The following is an 18,915-nucleotide window of genomic DNA, read 5'->3' on the forward strand; positions in this document are numbered from 1 at the left end:
CCCTCTCTAATAAGATTTACCTTTGCCGTTGCTTTACCCAGTAGGTCAGTTTAATATGTATTACAACAATGCAGAAATTAAGAGAGAGTCATAATCACATCATAACAAGAATGAAACCCAGGGAGTTTCATTACCTTTGCTGAAGGCTTTAAGAGTGGCCCCCGTACTGTTAATGTTGTTCTTTTAGTGTTCCACTGCCATTACATTTCTGACAAAGAACTGACAAATTAGCAAATATAGTCTTGTGTCCTCATATCCTTACCACTTTATTGTTGCTGCCTTTTTGTTGTTAGCTGACTATGAATTCTTTGGTGAACTGCTGCCATGCTGTTGCTCCAGACACAGCAGGAATTCTTAAAGTTAAACGTTCTTTAAAGGTGCATGTAATGAATGTGTAAGTGTTTTGATGTGATTTTACACACAGCAAAAACAAATACAGTATAGTGTTTTCTCGAGGCTGAAATTTCAGAAACTGCACTAACTGAATGTGTAGAACGCAGTGCCAATATGACAAGGAACTACAAACCTCATCAGTCACAAGCCCCTGTCAATCTGTTGGGACACAGAAATCAGTCTAAATATGGGACGATGTCAACAGGGACTTTCTTACATCCACTTCGAGGTTGAATACAATATGCAATTTCCTCTTCAAATCCCCTGCAGTTAGATTGTCTTATGGCGGGCATATTAGATATGTAGGCTCATAATTATTGTGTATGTTTTGTGAGTGTGCACCTTTAGGGGAGGATGTGGTGAGTGGAACAAATAATCTTGCTCCTAGTCCCGAAGCTGCTTATTTGACTGCAGGCTTGTGGCTTTGATGTATTTAATTTCATTGTGTGTGTGTGTGTGTGTGTGTGTGTGTGTGTTTGTGTTCACAGGCCTTCTCTGGGAACTCCAACTCGGAGAGCTCAGTTCGCCATGAGCTGCAGCAGGGAATCGTGGCACGCTTCCTGAGGCTCGTCCCACTGGACTGGAGCGAGGAGGGACGGATTGGTCTGCGCATAGAAGTCTATGGCTGCTCCTACTGTGAGTGGAGACAAACACACACACACAGACACTAAATATACTCACTCCTTTTATGTATATTTACTCCAGTACTTTGTCTAGTATTTCCAACAAGTATTATTAACAATTATAATTACGGATCTATTGGGAGAGCACAATGATGGTTAGTCAGCTCCAATCATGTCACAATGGGTTTTTCTTCATTATGAGCTAATTCTGTTTAGGAATCAAAAACAAACCCAGTGTGAAAACCTGCCTGGACATGATTGCACGAACGCACATACGCACACACACACACACACACACACACACACACACACACATACACACACACACACACAAATGTGCAGATATATGCAGAGCACAGCTACAGACTGACAGACACATACAGATGCACACACACAATCACTGTCTTTCGCTTTCTAACAAATGTATCACTCAGGGAACTGACTCTCTTGCAGCTTTGCTCTCATCCTATTAAATGCTGCCAAATTGATTTTGATAACAATTTTCAATTAGGACTCTGCATAAATTACTGTTATAAGTGACACACGTACATCCTTCACTCCGGAGATGTGATTACACTGTGTGTGTGTGTGTGTGTGTGTGTGTGTGTGTGTGTGTGTGTGTGTGTGTGTGTGTGTGTCTGTGTCTGTGTGAATACAAGGGTATGTATTGCATTCCAGTCAGCCCTCAATACCCTTTGATTATATTTCCCTTGTTTCATTTTCTTCCCATGTTCAAAGAAAAGCAAGTCAGTAATGATATGGATGACAAGATGTGGTACTACACACACACAGATGCACACGCGTATGCACACATGCACAGAACAATAAAACAGAAATCTAACCCACTCTAAGTTTATATCCATCACCTGTCCCCTCCAACATAAACATTCCTGCACTCACAAACAACTTTGACAGGGAAATAATTCACTTCTATGTGACTGCTTTTGTACTATAAAGTCAACTTGTAGCTGTTGCGGTTTTTTTAACCAGAATAGCTTCTACCCTTGTATTCCTTAAAATCATTGATCTTAATTTTGGGCTATAAAAACTGTTATGGGGGTGTTATTACATCAGTGTTAGTGTAGTACACACTACACTAAATATCACATTTTAATATATAATTAATACATCTCTACACTACACTACACTAAATAATAATAAAGAATTAATAAATAACCAGCTTTTCAAAATAACAGTTGAAATGTGCAATTTTAAGCTCATTAAACTATTTGCAAAAAAAGTGCTATAACAGTTTTACTGGCATTGCTCTCATTATCCTCCGTGACACGCACTCTTCCACTTTGCCCGACAACTCTTCTCCAAAACAGCTCTGAGATAACAGAGCTCAGCCCATAGCTTCACACACTCCAGCAGATAGTATGCGTGAAATAAAAACAGGACACGTAATTTCACTGTGTGTAACTACGCTAACTAACCGTGTGTTGTGAACCGCGTGTAGTGATAAAAAAAAACAGACAACAGCTGTGTCTCAAAGACCGGGCAACAGCCAGGACATTGAGAATCCACGCGCGAGAGGTGATGGATAGTTCCAGTTACTTTGTCATGTATTCACTTCGTGGAAACAAGAGAAGAAAGCCTCACTGATGTGAAGAATAGGACAGAGAAACATATATAAATGCTCTCTGCCTGCCGTATGCCAACACTCTGGTAAGTCCACTCACCCCGTCTCTGCCCGGGCATGCCCCGGCTGCCGCACATTTGTTGACAAACTCCGACGCACACGCGACGGTGAATTGGCGATTGTTCTCACGGACACACGTGCAATATCAACTGGCTAGTTATCCTCCAGACACCGACGGACCACGTCTCTTTTTCTTTCTCTCATTTCGGCCGTGTGGCGCGCGTGCCTGCTCGTGGTGTGAAGCGCGTCCGCGCTATTGTCAGAGATTTTTTTTTTGTCGACCTAGTTAAGGCTGTGGGGTTCCTCAGCTTAGGCGGGCCACCTAACCTGCAAAGTGCTGCGGGAAACCCTGGTAAAAGTAAGTACTTAGAATGAATCAAGACTAAATTTGTTGTAGATTTGATGTATTTATTCTGCAGCTTCTCCACCGACTTGTCAGTAGTCTTCAAACAATGTGTCAGATATTGTTTTTACGAATGGTTCTGCTATGGATCTGTTTAAATGAAATATGTACTGGCTGTAATTGCCATCTGAATGCATAGGAGTTTTGTGCATTCAAAATGTTCTCTCTTTTTATGATTATTTTTTGGGCTTTTCCACCTTTAATTTGACAGGATAGCTACAGTGAGGAAAATAAGTATTTGAACACCCTGCTATTTTGCAAGTTCTCCCACTTAGAAATCATGGAGGGGTCTGAAATTGTCATCGTAGTTGCATGTCCACTGTGAGAGACATAATCTAAAAAAAAAAATCCAGAAATCACAATGTATGATTTTTTTAACTATTTATTTGTATAATACAGCTGCAAATAAGTATTTGAACACCGGAGAAAATCAATGTTAATATTTGGTACAGTAGCCTTTGTTTGCAATTACAGAGGTCAAACGTTTCCTGTAGTTTTTCACCAGGTTTGCACACACTGCAGGAGGGATTTTGGCCCACTCCTCCACACAGATCTTCTCTAGATCAGTCAGGTTACTGGGCTGTCGCTGAGAAACACGGAGTTTGAGCTCCCTCCAAAGATTCTCTATTGGGTTTAGGTCTGGAGACTGGCTAGGCCACGCCAGAACCTTGATATGCTTCTTACAGAGCCACTCCTTGGTTATCCTGGCTTTGTGCTTCGGGTCATTGTCATGTTGGAAGACCCAGCCTCGACCCATCTTCAATGCTCTAACTGAGGGAAGGAGGTTGTTCCCCAAAATCTCGCAATACATGGCCCCGGTCATCCTCTCCTTAATACAGTGCAGTCGCCCTGTCCCATGTGCAGAAAAACACCCCCAAAGCATGATGCTACCACCCCCATGCTTCACAGTAGGGATGGTGTTCTTGGGATGGTACTCATCATTCTTCTTCCTCCAAACACGGTTAGTGGAATTATGACCAAAAAGTTCTATTTTGGTCTCATCTGACCACATGACTTTCTCCCATGACTCCTCTGGATCATCCAAATGGTCATTGGCAAACTTAAGACGGGCCTTGACATGTGCTGGTTTAAGCAGGGGAACCTTCCGTGCCATGCATGATTTCAAACCATGACGTCTAAGTGTATTACCAACAGTAACCTTGGAAACAGTGGTCCCAGCTCTTTTCAGGTCATTGACCAGCTCCTCCCGTGTAGTTCTGGGCTGATTTCTCACCTTTCTTAGTATCATTGAGACCCCACGAGGTGAGATCTTGCATGGAGCCCCAGTCCGAGGGAGATTGACAGTCATGTTTAGCTTCTTCCATTTTCTAATGATTGCTCCAACAGTGGACCTTTTTTCACCAAGCTGCTTGGCAATTTCCCCGTAGCCCTTTCCAGCCTTGTGGAGGTGTACAATTTTGTCTCTAGTGTCTTTGGACAGCTCTTTGGTCTTGGCCATGTTAGTAGTTGGATTCTTACTGATTGTATGGGGTGGACAGGTGTCTTTATGCAGCTAACGACCTCAAACAGGTGCATCGAATTTAGGATAATAAATGGAGTGGAGGTGGACATTTTAAAGGCAGACTAACAGGTCTTTGAGGGTCAGAATTCTAGCTGATAGACAGGTGTTCAAATACTTATTTGCAGCTGTATCATACAAATAAATAGTTAAAAAATCATATATTGTGATTTCTGGATTTTCTTTTTTAGATTATGTCTCTCACAGTGGACATGCACCTACGATGACAATTTCAGACCCCTCCATGATTTCTAAGTGGGAGAACTTGCAAAATAGCAGGGTGTTCAAATACTTATTTTCCTCACTGTAGGTGAGAAAGGGGGAAAACATGCAGGATATCGTCACAGGTCAGATTCGAACCATGGACCTCTGCATCAAGGCATAAACCTCTCAGTATATGTGCGTCTGCTCTACCTACTGAGCTAACCCGGCCACTCAAAAGGTTATCTCTTTAAGTCACAGTTTCCTTTGCTGTCCAAGCACTGATGACGCAATAAAGGGTTTTGTCACTAAAAATGCTATTGCATCTGCTGTCAAGGAACAAAGCAAGGTCAAAACTTGATTTTTAAAGGGGCCCATTTGTTTGCAGAATACATTTCCATTCAGCCAGCCATTCACCACCGAATACGAGATACTGCAAATATGTACACCAAAATTTCCCAACAGACACAACGGTAGAATTAGACTTAGAGGTTTAGAATCTGAAAAGATAATGAGTTTCACTTTTTTCTGCCTCAAAAACAACAACTACTGCTGACGTGACCTAAGCCAGCATCTGCCCCAGTGGAGCTGCTTGTGGGCCAGTAGGAGAACACTGTGATTATGGTTAACTCCCAGATGTAAATGGATTTCAGCTGTGTGAAATAAATCATGATCAAATAGATCATGTTTGCGCTCACTAGCTTTCTTCTCATAGATAAAAAAGGCACTTGTAGTTGGATACATTTTTAGCCCTGGGGCTTGTTTCACAAAAGCAGAATTTATAAATCCAGGATAACTGATAAAGCGAGGCTTGACCTATAGTCTAATCTGTGCAGCCTGGCTTGGTGTGTTTCACGAAGGTCAAGCCAGGCTTAAGTATTTTGGATAGATGCACGTTCACGGCTTTCCTTAACAGACCGCGAGGTTGATAACAGATTTACTTATGCTAAAATGGAGAATACGCATTGTTCATACTTTATACAGAATGAGCAGCACCTTCTTGTGGAAGTATGATAACGTGAAACACATTTGTAAAAAAAAAAAAAAAAAAAAAAAAGAAACACAGGCGCTGTAATGAAACAGCGAGAGAAAGTGTGACAGACGATCGCGGACCGACTGAATGCGTATGTAGCCTAATAAATTACATTTACTGACCACTGCTCTGAATTGAAACCGTCATAATCATACCATTCAAGAATTAAGCTACTAATCATTTGCACAAACTAATTGTTGTACTCTTTGTCTTAAAAGTAAGCAGAAGATAATGTTACTTAGGAAATGTAGCATGTAGATACATTTTCTACAACTCTAGAATATGATGCGTAGATAAATCGTTTCTCTCTCTCATGGGCTACAATATAAATTTCCTAAATCATATTAACTTCCAGTGCTCGCTTTTAATGCAGAGTGTACAACTGTTCGTTTTTGCAAATGAGAGCAGTAGTTAAATGTATATTTTTAGACCATCATTCAGTGAGTCAGCTATTATCTGCCACGCTTTTTCTCACGTGTTTTTCCTTTCCAAAGTTTCCTTCTTTACATATTATATGCTTTGCTCCCTCGTATATATGGACATATAAAAGAAATTGGACTCTAAAATCTAGAAACTATAAATATAATTAAGTAATAAATATAATGCACACTGTAAATGTGAATGTAACAGAGTATATTCATCAGTTATTTCCCCCCAGCAAAATATAAAGTCATAAACCATTGGGGTGTCTTCTCCCTGTTGTTACATGAATATAGAGTAGTCTACACCAGTTATTGGTTCAGTGAACTAAGACTATAGTTAAGGAAGATTGTACAATTAGGATAGGTTTTTATAATTGTACAATCCTCCCAAATTATAGTCCCAGTTTACTGGATAACATAAATTGTGTGCTAAGAATGCCAATTTATTTAAAGTGATGGTTCGGAGTAATTTCACCCTAGGCTGCTTTGCACCTTGACCTTGAGCCAAACAACCCCCCATAAGCTTTTTTCCCTTGTTATATATATATGTTGAGTTAGCGTTATCAGCTGGTTAGCTTAGTGCAGGCGCTAATGGATCCACGTTTGTATCTCATAAATTACCGCACTAATAATGCCCGGAATGATACCATACTTCTACAGTAGTACAAATAGTTTCTTTACTTATAAAACGAGGCATTAGAAAGTTTGTAACTACACCAGAAGTATATTTAAATAACACTTGCCTGATGGAAACTCCTCTCGGCTGCTATCGCGCGAGATCCCACGAGATCACGCACAGAGCACAACATAAATAAATAAATATGAATGTTGTCCACCACAAGCTGACAGATGAAACACATATTAAATACACCACACATAATCATTTGAACATATGCCTACAACCCAGATATGAGTGATAACAGAGAGAGAGAGAGAAAGTTGCATACACACAGACACACCTGCACATGAACACACACTCCGCCCTGGTCAGAGTTGTCTGTCAGCTGTGTTTTGAAGCCCAACGGTGCTTCCTCATGATTACGCTGTCACTGCTTCTTTCTTCAGCATTCAGTCAGGAAATGAGAACTTGTATATTTGTCTGTTCATCTATCCACCCTTCACTCCCCCAACTCTTCTGTTCTCTCACAATCAACTTCTCCTAAATGTTTTCCTGCTTCCCGATCCAACGATAAAAGAGAGAAGGACAGTGTTCGGGCAACGACAAAGAAAAGAGGATGAAAAAAGAAGGCACAAAATAGAATTAGTAGGAGGAGAAGGAGGCAGATAAATATAGATGTTATGTTCCCAGCATAATCACCAAATATGTTGATTGTAGATGGTAATTCTAGGTTTCGAAAATGTATGATAATTAAATGCAATACCATGTTATGACTCATCTAGGACTGTGCAATGAAAGGCTGTGTGTGTATGTGTCTGTGCCAAAGGCTCTAAAGCAGTCCTGAGCCACCATGCTTTGGAATTTACACGCTCATTTCCATTTTAATTAACATAAGATCAACAGAAAATCAATTATTTCATCGATGAGTCAGGGAATAGTAGAGCTGGTATGTGAGAGAAAGGGAAGTCAGACGGAAACTGAGTACAAATTAAATTTTCTATACAAAGCAATCACTGTCATGCAAGTAGAATTTCAAATAAATGCAAGCATATCATATCTGACTTCAGCCTGCGTCCCATTTATGCCAACAATAATCTAAATCAGCTGTCAGGATGATGTATTATCGAAGAAATGTACTTATGTAGATATGTTTATTGTTAGCATTTATTTCTGGAGCAGGACTGAGGTCAAACACAGAAACAGCTGAAAGAGCCTCAATGTAGCCTACAGGCTCTGAGGTGCAATAAGTACGGGGGGAAGGGGGGAGTACATACATTATTACAGTACAGGCCTGAGACCAACAGTTCTTTTCATTATGGATAAATCTATTGATTATTATTTTCATTACTTTTTTTTATAATGTTATCTATAGAATATCAAAAGCAGTGACATCATTTATACCAGAGCTTAACATCTCACATTTGATTATTGTGTCTTAACAACAGTCACAAAATGGAAATACACTTCTTCCAATTATATGACAACAACCAAATCCTTTAGTTGGCAAAGGTAGATCTCACTGTGAGTGACCTGCTTTTGTGCTCACAGCCACCTAATTTGCTGCTTGTCCATTGACACGTTGCCATGGATACAATTTAACATCATAAGCACTACATGCACCTTTAATTTGCCCTGACATGATGCAGGTGGCATCCCTGTGGTATTGCTTTGCGTTGGCTGATTTCATGTCTTCTTGCTTTATTCAGGCAATTATCCAAAGTGACGCAGGAGACACATTCGGTGACATGTGTAGAAATGATGTACAATAACTATAAAATGATATTTTCCATTTAAAGTGGAGAATGATTATGAATATATAGTCTTATCTGTAGACATTTTTCACTTTTTTGGCATTGGCATACCATCAACATTCATTAAACAATTTCTCTTTGTGGCTCTACACACCACACACAGCCACCATTGGTCAGGTAATATGACAGTGATGTACTGACATCAACTTCAAATTTTCAGATGCTGATAAATAATAACAATTTATAATAATAATTTGAAGATTGCATTGGCTGTCACAAGCAGCTGTCTATATTAAACCTCTATCTCAGTCACCGTCTGTCGCACTATGGTGGAAAACCACCATCTGGGTCAGGATCCAAAATGGCATGGTCTCCTGGGTCAGGATCTAATAAACCTTGACCATCTTGTGTGCATGCCATCACAGTTGCCCTGGCTGCAGACCAAGTAGTCGTCCCTTGTTACTCTGCGTCGCAGTGGGTCATCCTCTCTCCCTCTTTCGCTGCATCTCACAGTCATCTGCAGGTGGTGGAAAAGCTCTCCAGTCTCCAGTTTCCCTCCTGACACCAAGCACTCAGCTGAGCTGGCAATCATTTTCTGAGCAGCACAACTAGATCTGCAATATCTCATAAAACAAATGGAAAACTGTCAACTACCACCACTGTTTGCACCATAAACGTGGCAGAAGAAGATGATGAGAGGGGCGGGGGAGAGAGCCAGAGAGAGATTGAGAAAGAGAGATAAAGCAAATGAAGTGATGGAAGGAAGAGGGGAAATTAAAGAGGGAAGCAAAAGAAAAAAGAGTGGAGCAGAGAGGGAGGAATGGAGAAAGAACTAGTGAGGGAACAAGAGGAAAGTGTCAAGCAGCGAAGGAGATGGAAAGATGTATTCTACCCAGTGAGAGGCAGCATGGGATCATTTTGGGAGCACTGAAGTTAGAACAAAGGAAAGATGTAATTTCCTCTCACCCCCCTCTCCAGGTGTTTATCATGAAAGGACAGGCTTCGGCATAGTTTTGTGTGTGCGTGTTATATAAGTGAGAAAGCAAGAGAGAAGGTAAGATTGAGGGACAGCGTGACTGCGCATGAGTGTGTCTGTGTATAAGATGATCTGATCTTTCCCGAGCTCTGTTATCCTATTATAGTCTGTACACTCTTCTCTACCTTCACAACCAATCACACCACACAGACACGCACTCTCCACTAACCACTTGAACAGTTGGGGTTACGATAGTAAGATTGAAGAGGGCGTCAAGCACTGCACTTTATTTCCTTCTCAAGATCTGATTGCCTGTCTCCTTCTGCCCTCTGTCCCTTTTTGGAGATGTAAACCTTAATTTTTACATACAAATGATCTCAATTGGATTTCATTTTACTTGTAAATGCCCTGCTGCTTATTAATCCAATATATTTTGTAATTTCTGTAATCCTAAATGTAATTTCAGTGACACTACAGATACAGTTCTATTGTAAGTCCAGCACCTGTAAATTGGTAAAAATAAATGTAGCATTTTATACCTTAAGACAAGTTATGTTTAACAGGCCTGTGTGTTTTTAATTGTGGCTGATTAGACCTCTGCTCAGGTTGAAGCTGGGCAGAGTTGTGGCTCTGCCCAGCAGCTAATCAGCCGCAATACAGTAACACCTGGTGGTTGTATCATAGGTGTCTAGCTGCGATACCTTTTACAATGACCATGTTTTATTAATTCATACATTCTTAGTATTAGTAGAAAGTATTTTCTTTCACCCCAGTCTGAATTTTAAAAAGCTACCATATGTGAAGAAAAAAATCCCACAGAATTTAATTGGACCCTTTAACACAATGCAGTGAAATAGAAAATATATATAGTGAACAAGTGTCACTGCTCACTAATGGTGTTTTACATGACAGCACTCAACATCTTTTTTGTTGCAGGCCTTTTTCACAGCAGACTTGTCATAATAGGAAAAGCACAGGTGTTACATTACAGATGGCTCTGTTCTATTCAATTATCCCAGTGACCCATGACAGTAGCTATGTTTCCATCCACTTGTCAGTTGAATTGTCTGAATTTCGCTAAAAACATTCATGCGAATAAAGCCGGTGAAAAAGTGTTTCCATCCAACGGCTTTAAGGTGAATATAAACCTGTGCGTAATTACGTCACATGCTGTTTTTTGGTCAAATTGGTATATCGAATAGATTTGAGACATTTTAAGGTGTTTCCATTCATTTTCTCACTGAATCGCACAACATTCAAGCTAACATTTGCGAACAAAGTTTGCTAGACAAAATGGGTTGCGCCGTCTATCTACAAATGATTAATATTGCACAAGTTGTAAGTGCTTATGTGCCAGCTCATAGGGACATATCAAGCAATAATAAGACAACGACGCCATCAAAACATCGCTATGATGATGCAGATAGACGTAAATGGCAGACAACAATGATTTTTACTATCTAATATAGCCGTTATATTTCGCTCTTAAATTAAATTTAAAAAGTATTTTGTCTCCTCGTTCGTCCACTTATATCTGTCTTTGTTGACACCCGCCATGTCTGCAAAGAAAGCACAAATACGTGGTGGAAATGACCTAAAACTTATTCTTTGTTTTATGGCGGGTTGCAACCATAAAATTACCTACAACGTAATCGGCAAATAACGTTTCCATCAGCGTTTATCGCATGAGCCGCTTACCTATTAATTAGAAAATCCGATGAGATCGAACGTACAACTTGATATTCATGAAATTCAGTCGAATTTTATTGTTTCCATAAGGCATTTTTCATTTGATATTACTTAATGTGGATGGAAGCATGGCTAGTGTGATGGTGAGCCCAATAGGCACAATATCAGGACCCTGAAACAAGCAGCACAATGGAATTCAGTCATCATTAATTAAATCATTTGCACCTGTGCTTTTCACACTGTGACATGTCAAAATGTCCTTTGTGAAAAAGCCCTACTGGGTACAATATCATTAGAAACAATAACATCTTTATTGCACCAATAGTAGCCTGTAAAGATAACTTTTTTAATGCACAATCCTACGCATTCAGATGGCAAGTACAGCTAGGAGATATCAAATTTCCACAGGCCCTTTGCCTGTTCATCTATTATTAACATACTGTATTCGCACAACTGACTAAGCTTCATTGCATTACTGCTGCTAATTTAGGTGTATTGTTTATTTAATTCTGTAGCTGGAAATACATATTTTACAAAGTTTTCTTGGCCCATAAAAGAGTGTAGGCTTCATGATCTTTGTCAATTTGAGAAAGGGGTCTTGACCTTTCTCTATATGCAATTAAAATTTACCTCACTATAACTGACCCTTTCCAATCTTGCATTTTATCTCTGTCCCTCACTGTCACTGTCTTCCTTTCTTTCTCTCGTGTTTCCCTCTTTATTCTATTTGTCCACTTTCTGTCTTTTTTAGGGGTGGGCGTGATCAACTTTGATGGACAGGGTGTAATCTCATATCGTTTTAAGGTACTGGATTAACTACCTTGATATTCTATGTTATCTTGACTAAACCTTCCCATAAAAAGTCATACTGTCAAGATTGTTCTAGAACATAAAGGTTAGATCCTAAAAATCAACAAATAGCAATATAATATGATGGGAAATACATTTGATGTAGATTCTGAGAAGATCGCTGGGAGACCTAGAAATGTGCAGGCATTCTTGTTTTGAAGTAAAGAAAGTTTCTACATTTTTTTTTAATTGAAACTGAGCCACCTGTGGTGTTTCACAACCATGTGCTGTTTGTTTACATGTGTGCAGGTGAAGAAGATGAAGATCATTAAAGATGTGATTGCACTAAGGTTCAAGACGTCAGAGAACGAGGGTGTGATTCTCCATGGGGAGGGCCAACAGGGAGACTACATCACCCTGGAGCTTCGCAAGGCCAAGCTGCTGCTGCAGATAAACCTGGGTGGGCAACACATCTTTTTTTAGACAATGAAATGCAAAGCAAAGTTCCTCTTTTTGCTGACCATCCTGACACAATGTTTTGATGTAGCTGTCTTGGTATCAATTGATTGTAGACGTTATACCTTCTCCTACTCAAACTTTGAAGGAGCGTATAGGTTTGTGAAACCATATCTCTCAAAGTAAAACTCAAGCAATCTTATGGACCTTTTTCACAGCAGACATTTTGACTTGTCATAGTAGGAAAAGCACAGGTGAAATTGATTACCATAATGATGGCTCAATTCCATCAAGTGTCCCAGTAAGCTATTTCAGTGAGTTAGCATGCACAATACCAGGGCCTCTCCTAAGTGGAATGCAGCCATCATTAATGGTTTTGAATACACCTGTGTTTTTCCTACTATGACGTGTCAACATGTCTGCCGTGAAAAAGGTCTATTGAATATGAAATATCTAAGTGATATGTAAGATAAGATATACTTTGTTAATCCCACACTGGGGACATTCCTTAATATAATTATTTTTAAGGCCAAGCTATACACAGTCAAGCTCCAATCCTTGGATTTAATAGGTACTCAGTCCAATGCATGCAGCTACACTACAGTACACTGGTTGTGTTTGCAGAAACTTGACAGGTCAAACGAATAATACCATCAATAGACTTGCCAATAATGCTAAACTTTTGTAATCTAAATGAATGGCCTGTCTGTCAAGATACCATTATCTAGGAGCACAGATAAAGTGTCCATGTACAGCGTTTTACCTTTTACACTGTAAACAAGTGTGTGGAGCATCACTCACTGTCAACCAGCTGTGTTGCTGAGAGAACTGGTGTGACCTTTAATGATGCTTTACTGCAGAATAGAAGCAACAACTACAGTGTTGCATTCTTGTACGCAGTGATACAACTAATGGCACTTTGAGCTGCTTAAGAAATGTCAGGTGTTTTATTATTGGCATGAAGCATATAGCCAGAACTGTGAAGCACTGAAATAATGTTTTACTAGTTTGGCAAATCCCTGCCAGAGAACACAAGTACATTTTGTGTTCATTGGTCCTTGTTAAGCTGCCCAGAATATCTAATAATAGCTTTAAGAATAAAAGCAAATTCTACTGTTCATACATATTTTACCATTTTTTACATGGTTTTAATTCATTTTTGGCTTGTTAAAACATGCTGCTTCATTTACAGTGTTCAATATCTTATATTGTACCAACATGTTAATTACAGGCAGTAATCAGTATGGCTCTATCCTGGGTCATACCTCTGTGACCACCGGCAGCCTCTTGGATGACAATCACTGGCACTCGGTGGTGATCGAACGCTACCGTCGTAATGTCAACTTCACCTTGGACAGACACACCCAGCACTTCAGGACCAATGGAGAGTTTGACCACCTTGATTTGGACTATGAGGTGAGAAAGCATTTGTATTACTTAAACATGCACTACATTATATTTATTTAAAAGACATATTAGCTTGACATCGTGTTATTAATAAAACCTTTGGATGCCAAATGATTCAACAGCTGTACATTGATAGGCAGTCATGGGTGAGTTCAATTATGTAAAAGAAACAGGCAGACCATGGAAAAAGTGAATAGCTAAAATGTCAGCTGATTTATTTAGCTATCTCAGCTTTGCCTGAGTGATGCTTGTACGTGTGTGTCAGTCCAGAGCATTTTAGATTAACAGAAGAATACTTACTTTCTCAACCAACTTTAGTTGTTAATTGTAACAGCACAGCATATTTTTAGTACCGTAGCATGCTAGTTTAGCAGGTAGTAGTCACAAAGTGCACTCGGTTTATTTGCTCAACCCTATATTACATGCAGGGCCCAATCCTGCAGGTGCAAAGCCAGTGGTAGTGCAAACCCAGTCCTTTTGCTCTTTTCCTCAGGCAATAGTCTATGTGGTAATTTCCTGGCTCCAAAAAAACCTGCTTGAGCCAAGGTGGGATGGGTGGCGACAGGTGTAGCTGAGGCTGTGTTTAGTTTGATTAGGTTGCGCAGTGCAATTTTTCGGGAAACTTTCTGGCATGAAATTGCATTTTTTCAGGTTCAGACCACCCATTATTGCAAACACAAGGCAATTATAGTGGCTTTAGTTGGCAAACGTGTATGCCCAAAGACCTCTTTTTCCAACGGGATTTTGGGAGATGTGGTGTTCTTTCGCCATGACTTCACTGGATCCTGGAGTGCCAGGATTTAACTGGCTGACTTTTTTTCTGTGTGCCGATCTGACGGCCACATTGTGCTTTATGATGAATCATGCACAAGTTTAAGCTTATGGGATAACATTTAACTGGAATTGTACCTTGTGCAATTTTGATTGATTGATTGCAGCTCACTAGCGATTCCAGGTCTGCCATGTTGAGTGTAGCGATGCACTTGGGTTGTCTGCCTGAAATAGCTCGCAGGCTGTTTCATTAATGTTTGAGGCGTTGTGTATTTATTTTTTAGGACTTAATGATAATGGAGTTGTTCTTCAGTTCTCTAGAAAACTGAGCAATTCTTGTTTAGGAGCCTTACAGTACTGATGTCCAGCACAGAATACCAAATCTGCTAATGTGAGCAGTTCAGCTAAAATCTGAACCTTTCAAAAAGTGCTAGGAGTCTCAACAGGGCTGTGTCATCATTTCAAACCAATTATACAATATATTGTCTTTACTTAATAGTCTGTATTTGTGATGCTTTTTGTTATATTGTTCTACGACGTTACTTGATTTTGTAACTACTTTTTAAACAACTACTCATCACTGGTGGAAGCAGAAGCAGGTGGATGCAGTGCATCAATACCACACAGGAAACTAGATATTGGTTTTACACTGTGCTATAACGCTAATCCATGAAACTCACATAATTAATGTCATTCAGTAATGGAATGCAAAGAGTTCAGCTAATAATACTTATAAGAGAAAATTGATTTTGGAATGCATAATGGGTATGAAATGCGCTTGAGTTTAATGTGTGTGCAGCTGTGTGCAGTGAATACATGGGTGTATACATGTGTTTGTGTGTGTACATTGATATGATTGTGTGTGACCTTTAGCAGATATTGCTGTTATGGCTTATCTGTTCCAGTGTTAAGTAGGATACTAAGAAATGGGGAAAGACAAACCACAGTCAAATTAAACTGAAGCTGTTGAATTAAGTGATCTTCAGGAAAATCTATACGTGTGTGTGTGTGTGTGTGTGTGTGTGTGTGTGTGTGTGTGTGTGTGTGTGTGTGTGTGTGTGTTGCATGCCTGTGGTAAAGCCTGAATGGATCCTGGCAGTGTTATTGCCTGACTGAGTCTCTCTACAAAATTGTGACCAGCTTTTACTCAAAGTGTACCACTGTACTCCATCTAGTCCACACACTCCATCTTGTGTGTGTGTGTGTGTGTGTGTGTGTGTGTGTGTGTGTGTCTTTGTGTATGTGATTGCGTTTTGTGCTCGCATTTAACCCTGTAGACTAAATATCCGGGTGCATTTGTAACTACCATTGGCAATAATTACTAAGACTACTGGAGCGTCACTACAGACACAGACAAACACACACACACACACACACACATACACACAGATAGAAAGGCACATATTGACTGGTAATTGCGAACCACCCTCCATCATCTTGGTTTCCCTCAGAGCTATGTCTGAAAGGAAGAAAAAAAACACATGTTCAACTGTAGAAAAATATGAGACGCAATTTACATTTACGTCAGTTCTGTGTCCTTCAGCGCTTCCCACCAGATGCCTGTGTATTAGCCTCCATCTCCTCGCCTCAGCTGTCCTCTCATCGCATCTGTTCCTCACAAACCTTTACTGCTTTCTCCCACTGCTCCAGTTGTCATATTATATAAATATATATAATGAACAGTATCTTTGTATGCTGATGTCAAGTTGTTTGGTCGAAAAAGTTGATATTAGATTTGTCAGTATTGTCCTTGTAATGCAGACTAAATACCTTTGTGATTTATTCTGGGGTTGACACTAATTGTCCTATATATATAAAAGCAGAAGAGAAGAAGATCAGACCTGGTCCATCCACGTCTGTATTCATTCACAGAACTAGCCTTAAGGGGACGCTACGGTATTTGTCATAAGCACATGTTTATGCCACATGATGTATACATGTAGATTTAATTTTTTTAAGATCCCATTATCTTCTTATTTTGTTGTCATCAGGGGATAGTGTTCACTTCATGCTAGAGCTTCGTGCATTTCTTGGTCATTCCTCCACATACAGAAGGCCAATATTATCTAAAACTTTGCCAACAAAGCAAGTACAGTGTCCTTTTATCACAGTTGCACCTATTACAACATCCATCTGTGACTATCATTACATTTTATAATGTAATTTTACATTTTATTTGATACTTTTTTGGTGTTGTTCAAAAATGGAAAGAATATGTATTTTACTCCCCAACTGTAGCATGAGTTTTTAAATCCTATTTTAGGATTTGTTGCAATTTCCCTAATTAGACATTTGTATGATACTACTGTAATCCCTGTTTGTGTGTGTGTGTGTGTGTGTGTGTGTGGTTGTGGTTGAACAATGATTTTCTGAATAACAATGTTTAATTTCATGTTACATGTATGTTGCTTTTTGCAGTGTTTTAGCAGTAGAGGGAGAAACCACTCAAAGTCCTAAATAATCAGCATTTGTTCAACTATCCAGCTCTTTTTACCCCTTTGCCCTCTGTTCTTCTCCAGTTAAGTTTTGGGGGGATGCCATACAGTGGGAAGCCAGTGGGAGGAGGGAGAAAGAACTTTAAAGGCTGCATGGAGAGCATCAACTACAATGGAGACAACATTACAGACCTGGCCCGCCGAAAGAAGCTAGACACCTCCAGCTTTGTAAGGGAAATCTTACTCATACATACATACATATATATATATATATATATATATATATATATATATATATATATATATATATATAGAAACATTTACATGTAAATCTAAAGAGCTTGAAATAATATGCTTATAAAGGCAGCTGAATATTTAACATCCTCATTATTGTCACACTAACTCTGTACCTGACCTGAGTGAGGGGGCAAATTATTCACCGTACCAAAATAGTTTAACAGATTCATAATTAATCAGACACAGCTGACCCATCAGTGGCCCCTCCATGTGTTTGCCTCCTGTCTTTGTGCTCCCTCTTGATATCAAGGCTGCCATTTTACAGCAACCAAACGCAAAATTTCACTGCAACAACTGTGGAACAGTTTGTTTTTTAACAGAATTAGGAACATATTAAATGCCTTTCTTCCCCTCATCAAATGCACTCTGCATGACTGCTAGATGTAACTTCAGCACATTAAGTGTTTTGCCATCCTTAAAATTAGTTCCTGGAGAGTCAAAGAGCTCCCGTCTCGCCACTTCTCCTGCTCTTCCTCAACAGTGGACAGCCAGTGTATCTTCTTCAATCTGATGAACTGATTGAACGAATGGAGACACTAATCAAGTTCGTTAGAGCCACACCTCTAATTCTCTCTGATGACTCACACAGCCATTCATTTCTAATCTAAACAGATCTGCTCTCAAATTCCAGAAACACACACACACACACACACACACACACACACACACACACACACACACACACACACACACACACACACACACACACACACACACACACACACACACACACACACAGGCAGCTCAATATTGTACATTTTTTAATGATTTGATTAAGAGCACAAGGTTGAAGAAGCTCAATGGTAATTAGTGACTAAAATCCACAATAGTGTTTGTTTTCCTTTACCACGCAAACATCACCCAGGTTACAATACCTCTACCCTGGTTTCAAAGACAGTGAGCTGAAAAAAACACATTTCTGTAATGTGTACAAGCAACATCAGTCTTTGAATCTAGCTTCAGTCAGAAGCATCTGAAAGTAAACATGAATACATGAAGTGAATAAATACATGATTTCCTAAAGTGTTGGGGCATTTAAAACATTTAAACAACTTCACAAACAAGCCCACATTTAAAAGGGATTAGCTTTGTTTTTGACTTTTCTCTTTGAAGATCAATGGATAACTTCCTATTATCTCTCGTTGTTGGTGTCTCTTTCTCTCTCTAACTTGACAGCGTAACTTGTCCTTCTCCTGTGTGGAGACCCACACCTTCCCGGTCTTTTTCAATGCCACCAGCTTCCTGCAGCTGCCGGGTCGAGCCAATCACAACACAATATCTGTGAGCTTCCAGTTTCGTACGTGGAATCCCGACGGGCTCCTCTTCTTCAGTAATCTTGATGATGGCACGCTGGAGATCTCCCTCGAGGACAGCAAGGTTTCAGTTCATATCAATGTGACGAAAGCGACCACGAACAACCGGGTAGACTTATCGTCAGGTGAGTTTGTCCACATGTGCACCCACATGAACGCACACCACACAATTTAAG

At 39.8% G+C, this 18,915-nt stretch overlaps 1 protein-coding gene across 2 annotated transcripts in view; it reads left to right on the forward strand.

The window, feature by feature from the left end:
- Positions 1 to 18,915, forward strand: part of cntnap2a (contactin associated protein 2a) — a 358,406-nt gene that overhangs the window by 189,132 nt on the left and 150,359 nt on the right. For both annotated transcript variants that reach the window (XM_031282240.2, XM_031282241.2), the window contains exons 4-9: positions 882 to 1,029; positions 12,023 to 12,075; positions 12,370 to 12,520; positions 13,748 to 13,932; positions 17,214 to 17,357; positions 18,603 to 18,864. In XM_031282240.2, the coding sequence (XP_031138100.1) occupies positions 882 to 1,029; positions 12,023 to 12,075; positions 12,370 to 12,520; positions 13,748 to 13,932; positions 17,214 to 17,357; positions 18,603 to 18,864 (943 nt within the window). The remainder of the gene's footprint in view (positions 1 to 881; positions 1,030 to 12,022; positions 12,076 to 12,369; positions 12,521 to 13,747; positions 13,933 to 17,213; positions 17,358 to 18,602; positions 18,865 to 18,915) is intronic.

This window comes from Sander lucioperca, chromosome 1 (genome assembly GCF_008315115.2).
Source record: "Sander lucioperca isolate FBNREF2018 chromosome 1, SLUC_FBN_1.2, whole genome shotgun sequence".
Taxonomy (NCBI): Eukaryota; Metazoa; Chordata; class Actinopteri; order Perciformes; family Percidae; genus Sander; species Sander lucioperca.